The following is a 15901-nucleotide window of genomic DNA, read 5'->3' as shown; positions in this document are numbered from 1 at the left end:
ATATATATATGTATATATATGTATATATGTGTGTGTGTATGCATCTATGTATATATATATATTTGTATGCATATATATATATATATATATATATATATATAAAATATTTGTGTGTAAAATGTCTGTCTATAGAATAGTACATGTAGTTGCACTACACTGCTAAGTTATTTTTGTAAGTAGTCACACATGGACTGACATGGATGTGCATGTATCTGTACATAATACATGTATATAGATGCACGCAAATATATATACACAGAGGGTGTCTGCATGTTTGTGTGTGTCATCATCCTAATCAACCTCATTTATCCTGTTTTCTACATGTTCCAAGCCTTTTTCACCGTACTAGTTATTGAGCTCAACTGCAGTGGTTGGGCCTTTCCAGGTTTAGTATGTTTTCAATACTATTAATACAAAACGGATGCAAATATAGTTATACCTGCCCCCCCCCCCCCCCCGCTTATTTCCGGGTCAATTAGAGAACAGTAACATCTTACAGGGCTGTGACTTGTGCAGTATTGGTGCTTTGCAAGTCATTATTTATAATTAAGAATTATACATTTATTAACATACAGTGTAGTAGATTTTTAAAGTTTTAGTTCACTTTCACACATTGACTAATGTCTTTCAGTATTTTTTATTGCTTACTTTTGCCAGTGTAGCTTTGTGTTATGGCTGAAAAGGGTCCTAGGACCAGTTCACTTTCCTTGTTGCCCAAGTATGTATAAATATATTAAAAAGGGGGTGAACATGACTTGAAATGTATTCCTGGAAGAAGGAATGAAAACAAGATCCTCACAAATTCCCAGACAAACCCACAAACCATAGAAAAACACAAATGAGGTGAAGAATTTAAGAGCTGACTTCAGAATAAACGTAAGCACAGGCACACTTTTTTATACTTTCCAAATCCTCATCCCCTCTATCCAATCAATAAATAACCATGACAACCAACTAAATGTTAAACAATTGGCTGAAAGAGTATATAAACACACACACCATTAAAACACCGGCACAAAAATGACATTTAGGAAATCCCTTTAATATTAAGTTTAAGACGTAAAATGCGCAGATTTTAATTTCAAAACATTGGTCAGAGAGCCTCATTTAAACCAGGATGTCTAGTTTTCTTAAGAAAACAAGATCACGTTACCAAGGCAGGCTCCCATCATCCACCACTCTGAAGGAAACATTAAAATTGTAAAAGAAGCACTTGGAGTGGGTTTGAGGAATTAAAATAGTTCAGAAAACAAAGATGCCTTGAAAAAAATTTGAGTTCTAATGTGGAGTTTTCCAAACGCATGTACTGTTTATGACATTGCTGGAAATGTAGGCTTAAGATTCTTATCAGTTACCAGTAATTGGTATAATAGTGTTCTTCTAAATGGGCCCAATGGAATGCGAAAGGTGGAAGCTGTTATGGAGGAGGGTGTGTCTCGTGGGATTCTGTAGTTTGATTTTTATTTGGTAGTCTGCAGTTGCTGAAACGGTACTAAAACTCGTCTGCAAGATTTATGCGCTGTTCTTGCCATGTGCAGTAATATGGCACTGGATACAATCTTTGTTTTGCTTTTTGCTGTCCCATTTCCTGTAGAAATGTTTAATAGGGGAGATGTGAGGTTTTCAAATTGGTTTGTTTTGCCTAGTACACCAAGAATTCCCGCAACATTTAGTGCCATTGGATTGTTATACATGTGACCCACCACCACCTCGTATTAGGCAAACAAAACTTGTTTTAATGCCTGTCGGAAGGAGGGCAACTCAGGGTTGTAGCTCATTTACCTTATGGAACCGTACAGTGTCTGTATTGGGGCAACCCGTATATGGTAGAGCCAACAGGGTATGCACTTTTAATGCTCTTGTGTTGCAGAGCACTTCCTCTAAAAGTGTCCATTTTTGCTGTGATGGAGTACAGCACTGATCCATTAATGTGGGCAGGATCTCTGAATTTTGTGTGTGTGTGTTTGTGTGTGTGTGTGTGTGTGTGTGTGTGTGTGTGTGTGTGTGTGTGTGTGTGTGTGTTTGTGTGTGTGTTTGTAAAAATCCTAGTCTATTTTCAAAGTTAAACATGTAAATAAGAAGTAGAACACCATTCCACAGTGCTCCGATGAACGAAAAAGAAACCTAGAACTAAGTTGTTGGAAGCAAGACGCTCTCCACAAGATGCTAGGATTAGTTTTCTTTTATTAACTGATAAACTTGAAGTGCGTTCAATATCATACACTTTTCGACAAGTAAATACTCTACTTCTTCAGAATCCAAAACAGTGGAACCTTCTAAAGGACTTGCCTTTATACATCCATCAATTAAAACTAATTAAGACATGTAATGAGCCTATTAATCTCATTGTAAGCAAACATTTTGTGCTGCAGTCCATTAAAAACAGTATTTAAAAACAGTGTTTAAAAAGGACAGACCCTGCAAGACATTTGCATGCTTAGTACTATACAATTAAGCCCCAACAATGAAATACTTTAAAAACAGATCCATCACAGTGTATATAACACCAGATTTATGTGTATGTGAAATGTAAAAAATGCATGTATTTACTTATTCAGTATTTAATATACAATATATTGTGAGTCATCACCTATGTGTGAGACCATCCCCCATTCTACAAGTTGCTATTATTTAAAAGTTTTGACCACTTTTAACAGTTTAAGACAGTTTTATAAAAACAATTTTTAAAAACACAATTATAAAAACAGTGTTTAAGGGTACCATACAACTGAAAATAAAATGAAAATGAACAGACCCTAGTGTAACCAAGGCTACATTCCTGCTTCCTTTACACTTTATTGTACGTACAGTACTAACTGTACCTAATGTGAATGTTGGTGTTGTGTAGTAATTTTTAGTCTTGTATGTGTGCGAGTATGTGTGGAACGTCCACCTGTTGTATTAGCGTGGAATTAATCCAAAAAACTCACACTACCTGGTGTGGTGTAGAGCACACCCCTATGAATTCTGGGCTCTTGTCGTAATATACAAGAGCATAAGTTGAAATTTATCTCCCTAGTGATGTGGAAATGAAGTTTTACACATACAAATATAGAAATGGTTTGAAAAGTCTTTAACTTAAAATTAATGTTTTCCATAAATTGGGAAGACATGAGTCTGGAATTAGCTTTGAGACGTACTTCTTGATATTTTCTCTCGTAACAGGTTGATTTGTAGCCAGTTTCTATAGTAATGTTGCTAAAATTCAGTGTTGTACTGTGTTTAATATTTTGTACATATTTTCTTTTCAGGGTATGGGCACTATCCAAAAAGGCATGCCTCACAAATGCTACCATGGTATGACAGGAAAAGTTTACAATGTTACGCAACATGCGGTAGGCATTATAGTGAACAAACAGATCAAGTAAGTATTTACTGGTGTCTTGAAGAGTTGAGTTTTGATCATAGTTTGTAACCCCTTCTCACTTTGCTAGCAGAGTACTTTTGATGTACCTGTTGGTCATTCAGATGGGGAAAAGTGAGCATCCATTTTAAAACCCAAGCATGCTGGTTTGTATGGCTTGGTTCCTGTCATTGGAAACATTTGCTTATCTTAATGTGGAGACTTTGAAGTTTGTCATACTGTCTTGCCACATTGTAATGCTTGCAAGCTACACATCTTGGCAGAAAATGAGCAGTGACTGTGTGCATAGTGTAGAGCTACTAGATAAGGTAGGCCAAGTTGCACTCATGTTAACAAATGGGGTTTCTTTTCATCACTTAAGTCAGAGTTTTGTTTCTTTACTTCATCTCCCCAGTGTGTGCCATCTTGCATGCCAGGTTTTATTTTGTGTTTGGCAGGGATACATTTAGTTTTTCTCATTTATCTTTAATGTTTGACTTAAACCCTGTCATTTAAATGCTGAGTGTGTGTTCATCCCAAGTCTTGTTGCCTTCAGACTTATCAGGTCCTGATTGTAGTCCTTTGAAGACTTTTTGTTAAGCCATTAGGCAAGGTATTCCTTTGTGACAACCTGAGCAATTGTAGATAAATGACTGAGTTTTGTACCCAGGGCTACAAGGTGAATTTTTGTTTTGGTTGACTGTGTTCATACCAGTTTTACTTTTGTGGTACATTTATCCCTTCCTACACATGCAGGCACAAATTAGTGCATTGCTTGAAAATACTGTAGATTAACACAGACTCTCTTCTAGGGCCTTTGAAGTAAATGGTTGAAGTTGAGAAGTCGATGTTGACAGCATGGTTAACTCTGGGGAATCTTTGCAGCACATTTTATTTGGAAATTGTGTGGGCCTAGTGCCCCTCCTCATATCTGAAATTAACTAGTCAGGGAGTAAGTTAAGGTAACAATTGGTAAGCCGGTTGTAAAGATACATTCATCATTAAGGGACCATTTTGCTTTTCCTGGGGACCCCACAAAGTAATGGTATATATTTAGGTTACAGCATTGGATTGCGGTACAGACTCTACCGAAAAAAAAACTTACAACCAGAGACCTATGCTAGTTTTGATTACTAAGAGTAGGTAAATATGGATGATGCTGTTTATCCAAGTTGCATTTTGTGGCACGATTGCCATTAACTCCGAAAACAGTTGTTCAAATGTTAAAAGAATGGTAAGTGTCCCCCCTTCATATGGTAATTTTGGAGTGGGAGATCGGGTATTTCTTTTATATACATGTGTCATCGTTTTTTTCTTTGCCTATAACTTTCTGCATCCGTCTTGCTCCTACTACTAAACACTTTGGCGGTTGCATCTTGTAAGGGGAATGTCTCTGTGATAAAAAGAAATTGAGCTTTACAGTTTTACACTTTTAGGTATCTGCCTTGCTCCTTTTCATGGATTTTTATATAGAAGTTTGCTAGTTCCAGTGCATTGTGTACCTCAGATGGACTTAATTCCGATCTTTTGCTGTGAATGCCCCTCCCCCTTTTGTGATGAGGTTGGTCTCCTTAGTCCTGGCATCTCTTTAAGGGAGAACAAAGGCTGGTTGTTTTGTGAGAAATTTTGACCATGACCTAGGCGAAATTCCCCTACTGTTTGATTTGTAGCGACAAGTGTTTTGCTTTCATGGCTGCCATTTTGGGTAAATAAGATTTTGGATTTAGTGATTTGATGTGTGGTGCTTCAGTAATCCAGCACTCCTTTTTTGTTTCACTACAGTATCCATACTTGAAAGTAAGTAGAGTCCAAGGAGTCTGTCATCTGAACCACTTGCAACTCCCCCCCACCATTACCACCTCACTTGTAAATCTAGATACATTTTCATGTACAGTTGCTCTATCTTGCTTTTCTGATATTTAGCAGAAATGCCTTTCATAATGTCTTCTGCAGTTTCCCTGGTCTGATTTCAAAGGTTTTTGCCACTCTGACCAACAAATCTCATTGTACTGGTCTTAGCAGTTTGTTGTATGGTTGGTTGAATTTATTTAGGCTGTGTTGTACTCTCTCTGGTGTTTTATGTATGCTTCTGTGCATGTACTTAGCCTGCATATCAGTTACATAAATTCCATACATTTATCCCAACATGTGCTGTATTGATTTATGAACATTTCTGCAGAACCGGTCTGCACATAAATGTTCTTGAAAGGAGAGCAGTCCTTGCTGTGTGCAGGATTTTCTGCCCACAACCCCAGGTTGCTATTGCCATCCATTTAAAGCTTGTACATTTATTGTACCCTATTTTAGTTCTTTGGTCAGAAATTTGAGGTACATGGAAATTTTATGAGATACTGAGAGCATTGTGTATGCCCTCAGATGTTCGTGTGACTAGATTTATGTGGGAGAGTCCAAAAGGACTTTTAAAATAAGGTTGCTTGAACATATTAGTGATATAGAACTAAGAGAACAAAATTCGGTGGCAACATTTTTTGGAAGCACGTGGAAGCTCAGTACAGGGCTTACAAGCTGCTGTTTTGGAAAAAGTTTATTGGGTGAGGGAATTGGTAAAAACCTCTTTAACGAAGCTGTGTATATATATTCAAGTTTGACACTTTGTTTCCTAAGGGGAATGACTGTTGATTTTAATTGGCAAGTGTTACTATAAGTGATTTATTTTTTAATTGATTAAAATGTTAATTATTGGTGTGCATAAAACATATGGTTGATTAAAAAAAAAAAAAAAAAAATACTCCTAGAAGGCAGTTTATGCCCAGATGTCAGTGTGTGTATTGCCAATTGTTGTGGGGTTCTGGTCTCGTTTTGTTTTTGCTGTTGCCATCCACACTGACAGCATAACTGTGATATAGTATGTCAGGCAGGAGGCATTAGTAATTCTTATGTCTTGCAGTATGTAGAGCACATTGCATTAAAAAGAATGGGGAAATGCAGTCTATGGTGTGTGTGTATCTTACTTTAGCAGGTTAAAGCTGCTCTGTGGATTGGCTAGGGTGCATTTTCGAAGATATTCCTGTCATAGGTTCATAGATGTATATTAGGCTGACCACTGGGGCTTTTTATAAAGCCATGCAACTCACGTGTATTCCACGGGCTGTTTTTGTCTTGCAGTGTGGTGTGTGTTTTTTTTTTTTCCTCCCCCAGGGGTGTATATTGGGACATTATAACTGCTGCCTCTATCCATCAGAGACGGGCGTCAGACCACGGGTGAATTTCTAATTTCACATCACTGGTTCAGGGTTGAATAGGGTTAGGGAAGGAGACTGCTTCATCTTAACAAGAGACCTATTCCATAAAATGTGAATTCTGAGATGTATACCTCACACTCCATGTCCTATTTAAATTGCAAGCAAAGGTTAAAGCCTTGGATGTAGTAGTTCTTGTGATCATTTTGTGTTGGGGAAGGATCCAAAAATACTCGCTATAAGCATAACGTCAGCAGTCTCTAGGAATGTTGGAGAGGGTTTTGAGGTGATCTGCATAGGGCATTGTGTTTATGCCCAGTATTCTTTGTGAGGAACCTTTGTGGGTGATCCTGTTGCACGTGCCTGGTTAGGTACACACTGAAGGGAGCATTATACTCCTTAGTGGGTCTGAGGACTGAATCTAGTGGCATAGTAACCCAGATGTCTTGTCCTTGCTTGTGCATTGTGTAGGCATATATTTTATACACTTAAGCCACCATGAAGACATGCACACAGCTAACCTTACACAATCTCCAGGGTTGTGGAATATGTCTTATCCTTGGGGAATGTGCGATGTCTGAGTTAGAATGGTGTAATAGTAATGGACAGGGCGCAGCAGTTATTGTTGCCTCACAGCAAGAGGTTCTCCGGTTCGATTCTCGGCTGGGGTGCCTTCTGTGCAGAGTCTGCATGTCATTCCTGTGTACACGTGGGTTTTCTCCAGGTGCTCTGGTTTCCTCCCACATTCCAACGGCATGCATCTGGAGCAGATGTCCTTCAAGGATGCATCTGCAGTCCTTACAAATGGGTTGTCCTGTCGCCAGGCAGCCCTTCGGTCGGCCGGATTCCAAAGTCTGGGTCTGGCCTCGGCTGGTGTCGCACTTCACCCGATGTCATAGCTGCAGTTCTTCGAGTATAAAGGCATCAGCCGACGCCATTTTCCTCAGTCTTTCTTGCCGCGTGGCGCCCGAAGCAGAAGCTGTTCGCAAGTGCCGGTCGGTCAGAACCAGAGAATTACTACTACAACTACCGAAGTCTTCTAAAAAGCTAAGTACCCCGTTGGGGACTCTTTCTTGCCTCAGCCGATGTCAGAAAAAGTGAATAACTGTTTAAATTGTGGGAAACAAATACCTCATAAAGATTTCCACTCTTACTGCTTGCCTTGCTTAGGCCCAGACCACGACGTAGCAGCTTGTCTAGCCTGTGCTTCTTTCAACCGACGGACGCTTAGACGTCGGTCGGAATTTGCTGAAGAGTTTTTCGGCCCCGCTTTTGCTTACATTATGCCGTCGGATCCTCCGACTTCGCAAATTTCTAAAAAACGCAAGGAAAAGGACCGACACTCGCGGTCCGCGGTTTCGACCGAAACCGCAGTTAAGCCAACCGCGAGTGTCTCTGTTTCGGCTGAAACAGAGTCCACGGTTCTTCCTTCAGCCGAAAACTTGCCACTTACCGAGGCCTCATCCAGCTTGGCTGAATCTGCTACCGAAGTCCCACCTGCTCTTGCAGGTTCACAGGATTTATCTGACACTATCCCTTGGGATATTTCTACCCCTGCACGTGGAGCTGCTAGGCCTCCTGCATCCATGTCGATTAAGGCCTTTGCCAGGGCTAAAGCAGCAAAAACTACCAAAACTGTGCCTGCTAAGACCCCCTCTCACAGGCCCAGTTCTAGTTCACAAATGCTTAGTCTAGCAGAGGATCTCATTACTTTGATCCGGGGATCCCAACCACATCCAGACAGGGCCTCTCACCCACCTCCAGAGAAGAGGATCAGAGTAGAGCCCCCTGAGCCAGTTTCTTCAGATGGTTCCTCTGATGAATCAGATATTTCTAACCCTCCAGAGGCCCCTATTTCTCCTTATGAGGACTCTGATGCAGAAGAGTCCATTCCTTCTGCCTCTCCACCTGAGGAATTCTCTTTTGGGGAAACCTTGCATGCTATGAGGGAACAATTTCAATGGCAGGGCCAGGATTTTTCAGACTCAAGGAAAAGGCTTAGAACCTTTTTGCATTTACCACAGCATAGGCCTTTAGCCATTCCTCCAGTACTTACTGTTGTGGATGATGCTTTTAATGATGCTTGTACTGCTCCTGATTCTCTTCCACCGGCCCCTGCAAAGCCCGATAGGTACTAACAGGGTTCCGGACACACATTATCATTTGTATAAGGCCCCTTTGGTTGACCCCGAAACTATCTCCCAGGGACCCAAGGCTGTAGCAGCTACCTCTACCAAAAACCCCCTCCCCTCTGAAAGGGAATCTAGGGCCTTAGAGAGATGGGGTAAAAAAGTTTACACTTCTGCTACTCTTTCAGCTAGAGCCTTGAACTGTCAATTCCACATGATTCAGTATCAGGAATTTATGTTAGATCAGTTAACTAAAAAACTGTCCTCGGATGAACCATTAGACAAAAAATCTGTACAGGAAATGGTACATAACATTCAGCAGGTCAGTAATCATTCCTTAAAATGCGGCTATGATGCACTGGAGGCTTCCTTTAGATCAGCCATGACTGGCACAGTGATCAGAAGACATGCATGGTTAAAAGAACAGTCCTTACCAGACCATGTTAAATCAAAGCTCCTAGATGGCCCCCATGGATAAGCTCAATTTGTTTGGCTCCCCTGCACAGCAGGTGCTAAAGAAGGTGGAAGACAAAGCAAAATCTGTCCAGACAGTCAAGGATTTCTTGCAGGTCCAACCTCCAAGGTTTAACAGGAACTGGCCTTCCAAGAATTGGTCCTTTCCAGACACCTCCAGAGCTCCGAGAGGCAGGAATAGACGTTCAAGAGGCAGGGGTCTATCCAGAGGTGCCTACAGGGGACGTCAGTGGCAGCCTAACAACCAGCGAGGTACAGCCACAGATACAGCCACCACCACTTCCAGAGGACAATCACAGTGACTTGGCTCTAGCACCGCCTACCAGGGAACAACTAGAGGCACCCTTAGGCGGAAGCTAGCCTTTTCAGTAAACTGGCATTACATCACAGGAGACAAATGGATTTTACAGACAATAGACCAAGGCTACAGGTTTCATTTCCATACTCTACCAAGGAAGAGAGGAATGCCAAACCTGCCTCCAAATCAGAAGACAGAAGCTCTAGAACAAATAACACACTTACTAAGGATGAGAGCTGTAGAAAGAGTACCATCTATGGAACAAGGGCAAGGATTTTACTCCAGACTCTTCCTGGTACCAAGAAAAGAAAATCAATGGAGGCCTATTCTCGACCTGTCCGCTTTAAACACATACCTAATTGTTCCAAAATTCAAAATGCTGACCCTACAGCAGCTTCTTCCCATGCTGGGCAAGGAGTCTTGGCTGGTAACTCTAGATCTCAAGGAGGCATACCTGCACGTCCCCATACGACCAAAATGCAGAAGATACCTCAGATTTCTTGCAGGATCAGAGCACTATCAATTCTCAGCATTGCCTTTTGGCTTATCTACTGCGCCCAGAGTATTCACGAAATGCCTGGCATCAGTAATTGCTCATTGCAGGCTTCAGGGGATTCAAATTTACCCTTACCTGGACGACTGCCTGTTACAAGCGGACAACATGCACAAATTAACAAAAGATTTTCAAAGGGTCATTCAACTACTGCAAGCCCTGGGATACACAGTCAATATGAAAAAGTCAAGGCTGATACCATCCCAAAGGATAACCTTCTTGGGTGCAGATCTGGACACAACAAAACAAATGGCATTCCTGACAGTAGAAAAACAGGAGCAACTCCCTTTCTACTTCATGGCATTAACAAGACAGAACCAGCTAACAGCAAGAAAGGTCCTGCAAGCTCTCGGCTACATGGCATCCTGCATAATATTGATTCCACATGCCAGACTACATATGAGAAAGTTACAGTGGTACCTAAGGAATTTATGGTCTCAGCACAAGCACAACCTAGAAACCAAAATTCCGATAATTCCATGCCTGAAGCAAGAATTCCAATGGTGGACTCAGGCCTGTCAGTCAAACAAGGGACTGTCCCGCACCACTCAACCAAGCCAGACCATCACAACAGACGCCTCAGACCTCGGTTGGGGGGCACACATGCTGGACAAGTGCATACAAGGCTTATGGTCTCAAGACCAGCTGCACCTACACATAAACCAAAAGGAAATGCTGGCATTAAAACTGGCAATTCAGGCATTCAGACCACTTCTTCGACAGGGTCAACTGCTAAGGACGGACAACACCACAGTTATGTGGTACATCAACAAGCAGGGAGGCACACATTCATACCCTCTATGCCGGATGGCAATGGACCTCTGGAATGTGGCACTGAGCTTCAACATTCAGTTACAAGCAATTTTTGTGCCAGGAAAAGAAAATATACTAGCGGACATCCTAAGCAGAACTACCACGGATGCCCACGAATGGATGCTGCATCCGGACATCTTCAAAACCATTACAGGGAAATGGGGACTACCAGAAATAGACTTATTTGCATCCCCACACAATCACCAACTGAAAAAATTCTGCACAAGGACTTACCACCCACTTGCTTGGAAAGTGGACTCCCTATCTTTCAGTTGGAAAAACCTGACAGCATATGCATTCCCACCTCTTCCTTTGATGCACAAGGTGCTATTGAAGATCAAATAAGACCGTCCGAGGCTCATTCTGATAGCTCCAAACTGGCCAAGGCAACATTGGTACCCATTACTGAAGAGTATGTCTCGGGAACAAATATGGCCTCTACCCCTAGTTCCCTTGCTGTTAACACAGAACAACTTCAAAACCCTGCATCCAAGCCTGAAAACACTGCAGTTGGCTGCCTGGAACATTGCATAAGACCAAATAACCCAAATTTATCTCAAAGGGTTAAAGACATTATCTTGGAGGCGCGCAGACCCTCAAGAAAAAATTATTCAGCAAAATGGAAAAGATATCTCATTTGGAGTACTGCAAAAGGAGAGAATGTGTCATTGGTAAACATAGCTAACATCCTGGAATACTTGGCAGAGCTCTTCCACAACGGGCTGTCCTATTCTTCCATTAAGATTCATGCATCAGCTATTTCAGCAGAATACAACTTGGATCCTCCACTCTTCTCACATCCTCTGCTCAGACAGTTTGAGAGGAATTAAAAATGTAAAACCACCTAGGAAGCCACCATTGCCAGCATGGGACTTGAACTTTGTGCTAGAAAAGTTGACACTTCCTCCTTTCGAACCAGCAGCAACAGCAGAATTACAGTACTTATCATGGAAAACTGCTTTCCTACTTGCAATCACTTCGGCAAGAAGGGTATCTGAGCTACAGGCATTAATGGCTGTACAGCCCTTCCTGCTCTTCCATCAAGATATAGTGTCCATGAGAACTAATCCTACTTTTATGCCAAAGGTGGTTTCCAGGGTATCTTTAAATCAAGATATCCACCTACCAACATTCTTCCCCAACCCACAGAACAAGGGAGAAAGACTGTTCTATACCTTGGATGTACATAGACAATTACGTTACTACCTGGACAGAACCAAGAGCAACAGAAAATCTGACCAGCTACTGGTAGCATATGCAACAGGAATGGAAGGAAAAGCAATTTCAAAACAGACAATCTCTAAGTGGATAGGAAATTGCATTAGATTTTGTTACTCCTACCATGGAAAGAAAACTCCAGAAAACATCAGGCCTCACTCTACAAGAGCTACAGCCACTACCACAGCTTTTTTACGAGGAGTGGCTACCAAAGACATTTTAGAGGCTGCTACTTGGAGCTCCGTGCATACATTTGCCAATCATTATAATTTACCTTTATACTCCAGATCCCGAGCAGGTTTTGCCACTGCTGTTTTGCAAGGGATCTTAACTACACCATAATCTTATTTCTCCTCCTCCCCCAGTTTGGCTATGGTATTCTACCCATTTGTAAGGACTGCAGATGCATCCTTGAAGGACATAGTACAGTTTTGTACCTACCATAAATGTAGATGTCCGATAGGCATGCATCTGCAGTCAGGATTACCCACCCACCTTCCCCTCTGTGGTACTCCTAGGGTATTTGCCCATCTTGTAGCTAGCTGGGGGAATCTATTATGGTGTATTTGTTTGTATATATGTACATACATGCTTATTTTTTGTTTGCTCTCTACTATTTGGAACCATTTGCATTTATCCAAATTCAGCCTTCCTAGAGGGCACCTGGCATCTGGGGCAAGAAACACTGAGGAAAATGGCGTCGGCTGATGCCTTTATACCCGAAGAACTGCAGCTATGACGTCGGGTGAAGTGCGACACCAGCCGAGGCCAGACCCAGACTTTGGAATCCGGCCGACCGAAGGGCTGCCTGGCGACAGGACAACCCATTTGTAAGGACTGCAGATGCATGCCTATCGGACATCTACATTTATGGTAGGTACAAAACTGTACTTTCTTCCTGGGCCTCCCCTGAAAATGGGCTCTCCCCCAGTTGGACTTTCCTGGTAAAAAAAAATGTGAAGTAATTTAAAGGAGAGGGCTGCACCAGGGCTCGCCTCCTTCGAAAAAAATCTCCATTTAAAAGATGCGTGTGCAGAGGTGTTAAAGGTTTGTCAGTTTGAGTGTGTTGGAAATATAACTTTGTGTGTATGTAATGTGTAGATATTAAATATGAGCAGTGCAAGTGGCACTGCTAGCGCACACACCTTTGAAGACTGTGGGTTCTTTTTAGGTAGATGGATTTCACATTGCAGTGCAACATAAGGGGGGTGATGCACTTTTGACCATGTCTTCCTTTGGATGAGACATTAAACGGAGTCCCCAGCTACTTGAGATTTTTAGTTCATGTGGATCCTAAAAATCCCACAGCACTACTGAAAAGAGTAGCTCCCCAGTAGCTTGGCCAAATGTCCCCTAGTAGTAGTATAAATACCACATTGTAGCCTCTTTCCAGAGGAGACCCTAGGCTACTGGGACTAATCCAGTCAACAAACTTAAAGCATGTATGTGTAAGGTAGATTTATGGTACCACTTTAAGTTATCGAGTCCTGAATCACTTGTTAACATTAACTTCCTAAAATACAAAACCACGCAAAATTCACTGAGACAAGCCTCTCTGCCCCCGCCCCACTTGCTGCATCCATCTTAACACAAAGTCCATAATTGCATAAGTGTGGATGGAGGATCGCATCCGTTAAAATCTACATAAAAACTACTAAACTTTTAATGTTAAACCTCTTATGATTGTATGGTGGCTAACAACTTGCCTCTTTTTAGTGCAGTTAGATTGTTGCCATAAATTCCGTTTTTCTTTAAATGTGTCAACCAAATGTGATAGAATTGCTTAGCCTCATATGAAAGCTTTTATGACTAAATGCAGCTTCTCTGCCATGTTTTTTACCTAAATCCATTTTCAAACCTAGACTTGAACAAAAGATTACTGCTGTTTAGTTGAACAGTTTGACATTTTGAACTTTACTCCATTTTGACAAAAATCAAGCTACAGCCTCACTAGAACCTTGCTATTAATCAATTTACAGCATTTTCATAAATGCACAGATTATTACAAATGTTTTCTTTCCAGTATTGTAAACTTATGAACTCACTGGCCAATAGGCCTGTCATTGAGGCGATTAAAACATCTGTAGTTTTCTCCCTAAAAGTGATCAGTCAGTCCAATGGTAGACATTGATTTTTAATTTTGCATCTTTTATTAGTGTACGCCAAGCACTGTGCACTTGAGAATCTTGCCCTGTTCTGTCTTACATTTGTTACATTTCACTTGAATATAACAGTGCTTTGTTGTCTGAATAAACAACTGTGCTGCATTCTGGTTACTTTGTAATAAAATCTGCCACAGACTACAGAAAACATGCCAACCCACTACATGCTTTCTCCCATCTGCTGTATCATCAGATGGCGGGGCTGGCTGACATGGAATTGGGAATCTGCTCAGCATACGGTCAACACCATTTTATTAAATTTTAACATACAGTTCCTCTGAAGTAACTAAAAACTTCATATTTTGGAATAAGATTGGCCACTTTACAAGATGATTGCATAATTGCAACAAAAGTAAAGAAAAACGTTAATGTGTAAGTCTTCGGGTAAAATGTATTTGCGCTGTATGTATTCAAGTGCATTTAAAGCAAATTAGGTGGCAATTAGTGTTTTAAAAAATTTAAATGCTGTCTTATAAGAGATTTGTTTTTCTTTAGAGGCAAGATTCTTGCTAAAAGGATTAATGTGAGAATTGAGCATATTAAACACTCAAAGAGCAGGCACAGTTTCCTGGAGCGTGTAAAAGAGAATGAGAGAAAGAAAGCAGAAGCAAAGAAATCTGGTGTTTTCTTTGAACTCAAACGTCAGGTATGTAGAACTTAATTAAAAGTACTTGATACTTGAAGTAATTTAGATGTAGAATGTTTGATTGCTTAGATTTTTAGTTTGTTCATTTAGTTGTTCATTTGGTTGATCCATTTCTCTGGAGTGAATGAATAAGTAGTTTGATAGAAGTTTGAGTACCAGTATTCTACTCTGGCAATAGAAAACTGAATTGAAAACACAGCTGTTTGTGGTTGTCCATACTGCAATTTGAAGCTTGACCCTAATGACTTTTTTCTTTCTCTCTCTAGCCTGCTCCACCAAAAGCTGCACACTTTGTCTCGACCAAGGGTAGAGAACCAGAGCTGCTGGAACCAATACCTTACGAGTTTATGGCATAATTCAGTCCAGGAAAAAAAATAAAAGCCCCTATTTTGGGGAGTGAAAAATTTTGGAGGACTTGTGCCTGTGTATTTCTTAGATGTGATAATGCATTTCTAAATTCTCTTGTTTAAATAGCTCCTGCTTTATGGTAAACAAGAGTACTGTGTACTGGCATTGAATTATTGATGTTTGGGGGAAGGGTGGCTTGCTTTCTGTATTCCACCTGTTAACTGCAGTTGCTCTAACCATTTTCTCAATTTATTCACTGCTTTCTTGATAATGCACCTCCCTCTTCTGTCAACTAGATTGTTCTGTACTCAAACAATACACAAGGATACAGTAGTGGAGTCATTTTTGTGGCTTGCTAACTCTCTCTAACAGTTCCTTGTTTACAGCTTCCACATTTTGCACATATGGTAATGGTTTTGTAAGCCTGTGTATTTTATCCATTTTCTTCCATATTCCTTTAATACTTGAACTGCTTTCTCTTGTGCTTTTTTCCAAGATTGATGTGTCCTTGTCTCCTGTTTGGCCTCCAAAGCTGCAGGGTTACTCCAAAGAAACCGTTACCTTTTGTCTTGTAGAATTAGTTCACTCTATGCAGCCAGGCATTCTTAGTTCTTGCAGCAAGTACATGATGGGCATTTGTCCCAGATTCTTTCCCTGTTCATAGTGCATTAGTTCCACACTTCGCCCCAAGACACCTGAACTGTACTATTGATGTAG

General features: G+C 41.0%; 1 protein-coding gene and 1 non-coding gene across 3 annotated transcripts in view; both read left to right on the top strand.

Annotated features, from left to right (window-relative positions):
* RPL21 (ribosomal protein L21) overlaps positions 1 to 15243 on the top strand; it is a 45672-nt gene extending 30429 nt beyond the window's left edge. For both annotated transcript variants that reach the window (XM_044073279.1, XM_044073280.1), the window contains exons 3-5: positions 3252 to 3364; positions 14686 to 14836; positions 15103 to 15243. In XM_044073279.1, the coding sequence (XP_043929214.1) occupies positions 3252 to 3364; positions 14686 to 14836; positions 15103 to 15192 (354 nt within the window). In that variant the 3' untranslated portion in view covers positions 15193 to 15243. The remainder of the gene's footprint in view (positions 1 to 3251; positions 3365 to 14685; positions 14837 to 15102) is intronic.
* Positions 3413 to 3546, top strand: LOC122803702. Its single transcript, XR_006365148.1, has one exon. It is a non-coding gene; the product is annotated as a small nucleolar RNA SNORA27 (small nucleolar RNA).
* Positions 15244 to 15901: the final 658 nt, after the last annotated feature.

The sequence above is a fragment of the Protopterus annectens genome, chromosome 5.part1, assembly GCF_019279795.1.
Source record: "Protopterus annectens isolate FY-2018-M chromosome 5.part1, PAN1.0, whole genome shotgun sequence".
Classification (NCBI taxonomy): domain Eukaryota; kingdom Metazoa; phylum Chordata; order Ceratodontiformes; family Protopteridae; genus Protopterus; species Protopterus annectens.
The sequence above is the reverse complement of the archived record's forward strand: the minus strand, read 5'-3'. Positions and strand labels throughout refer to the sequence as shown.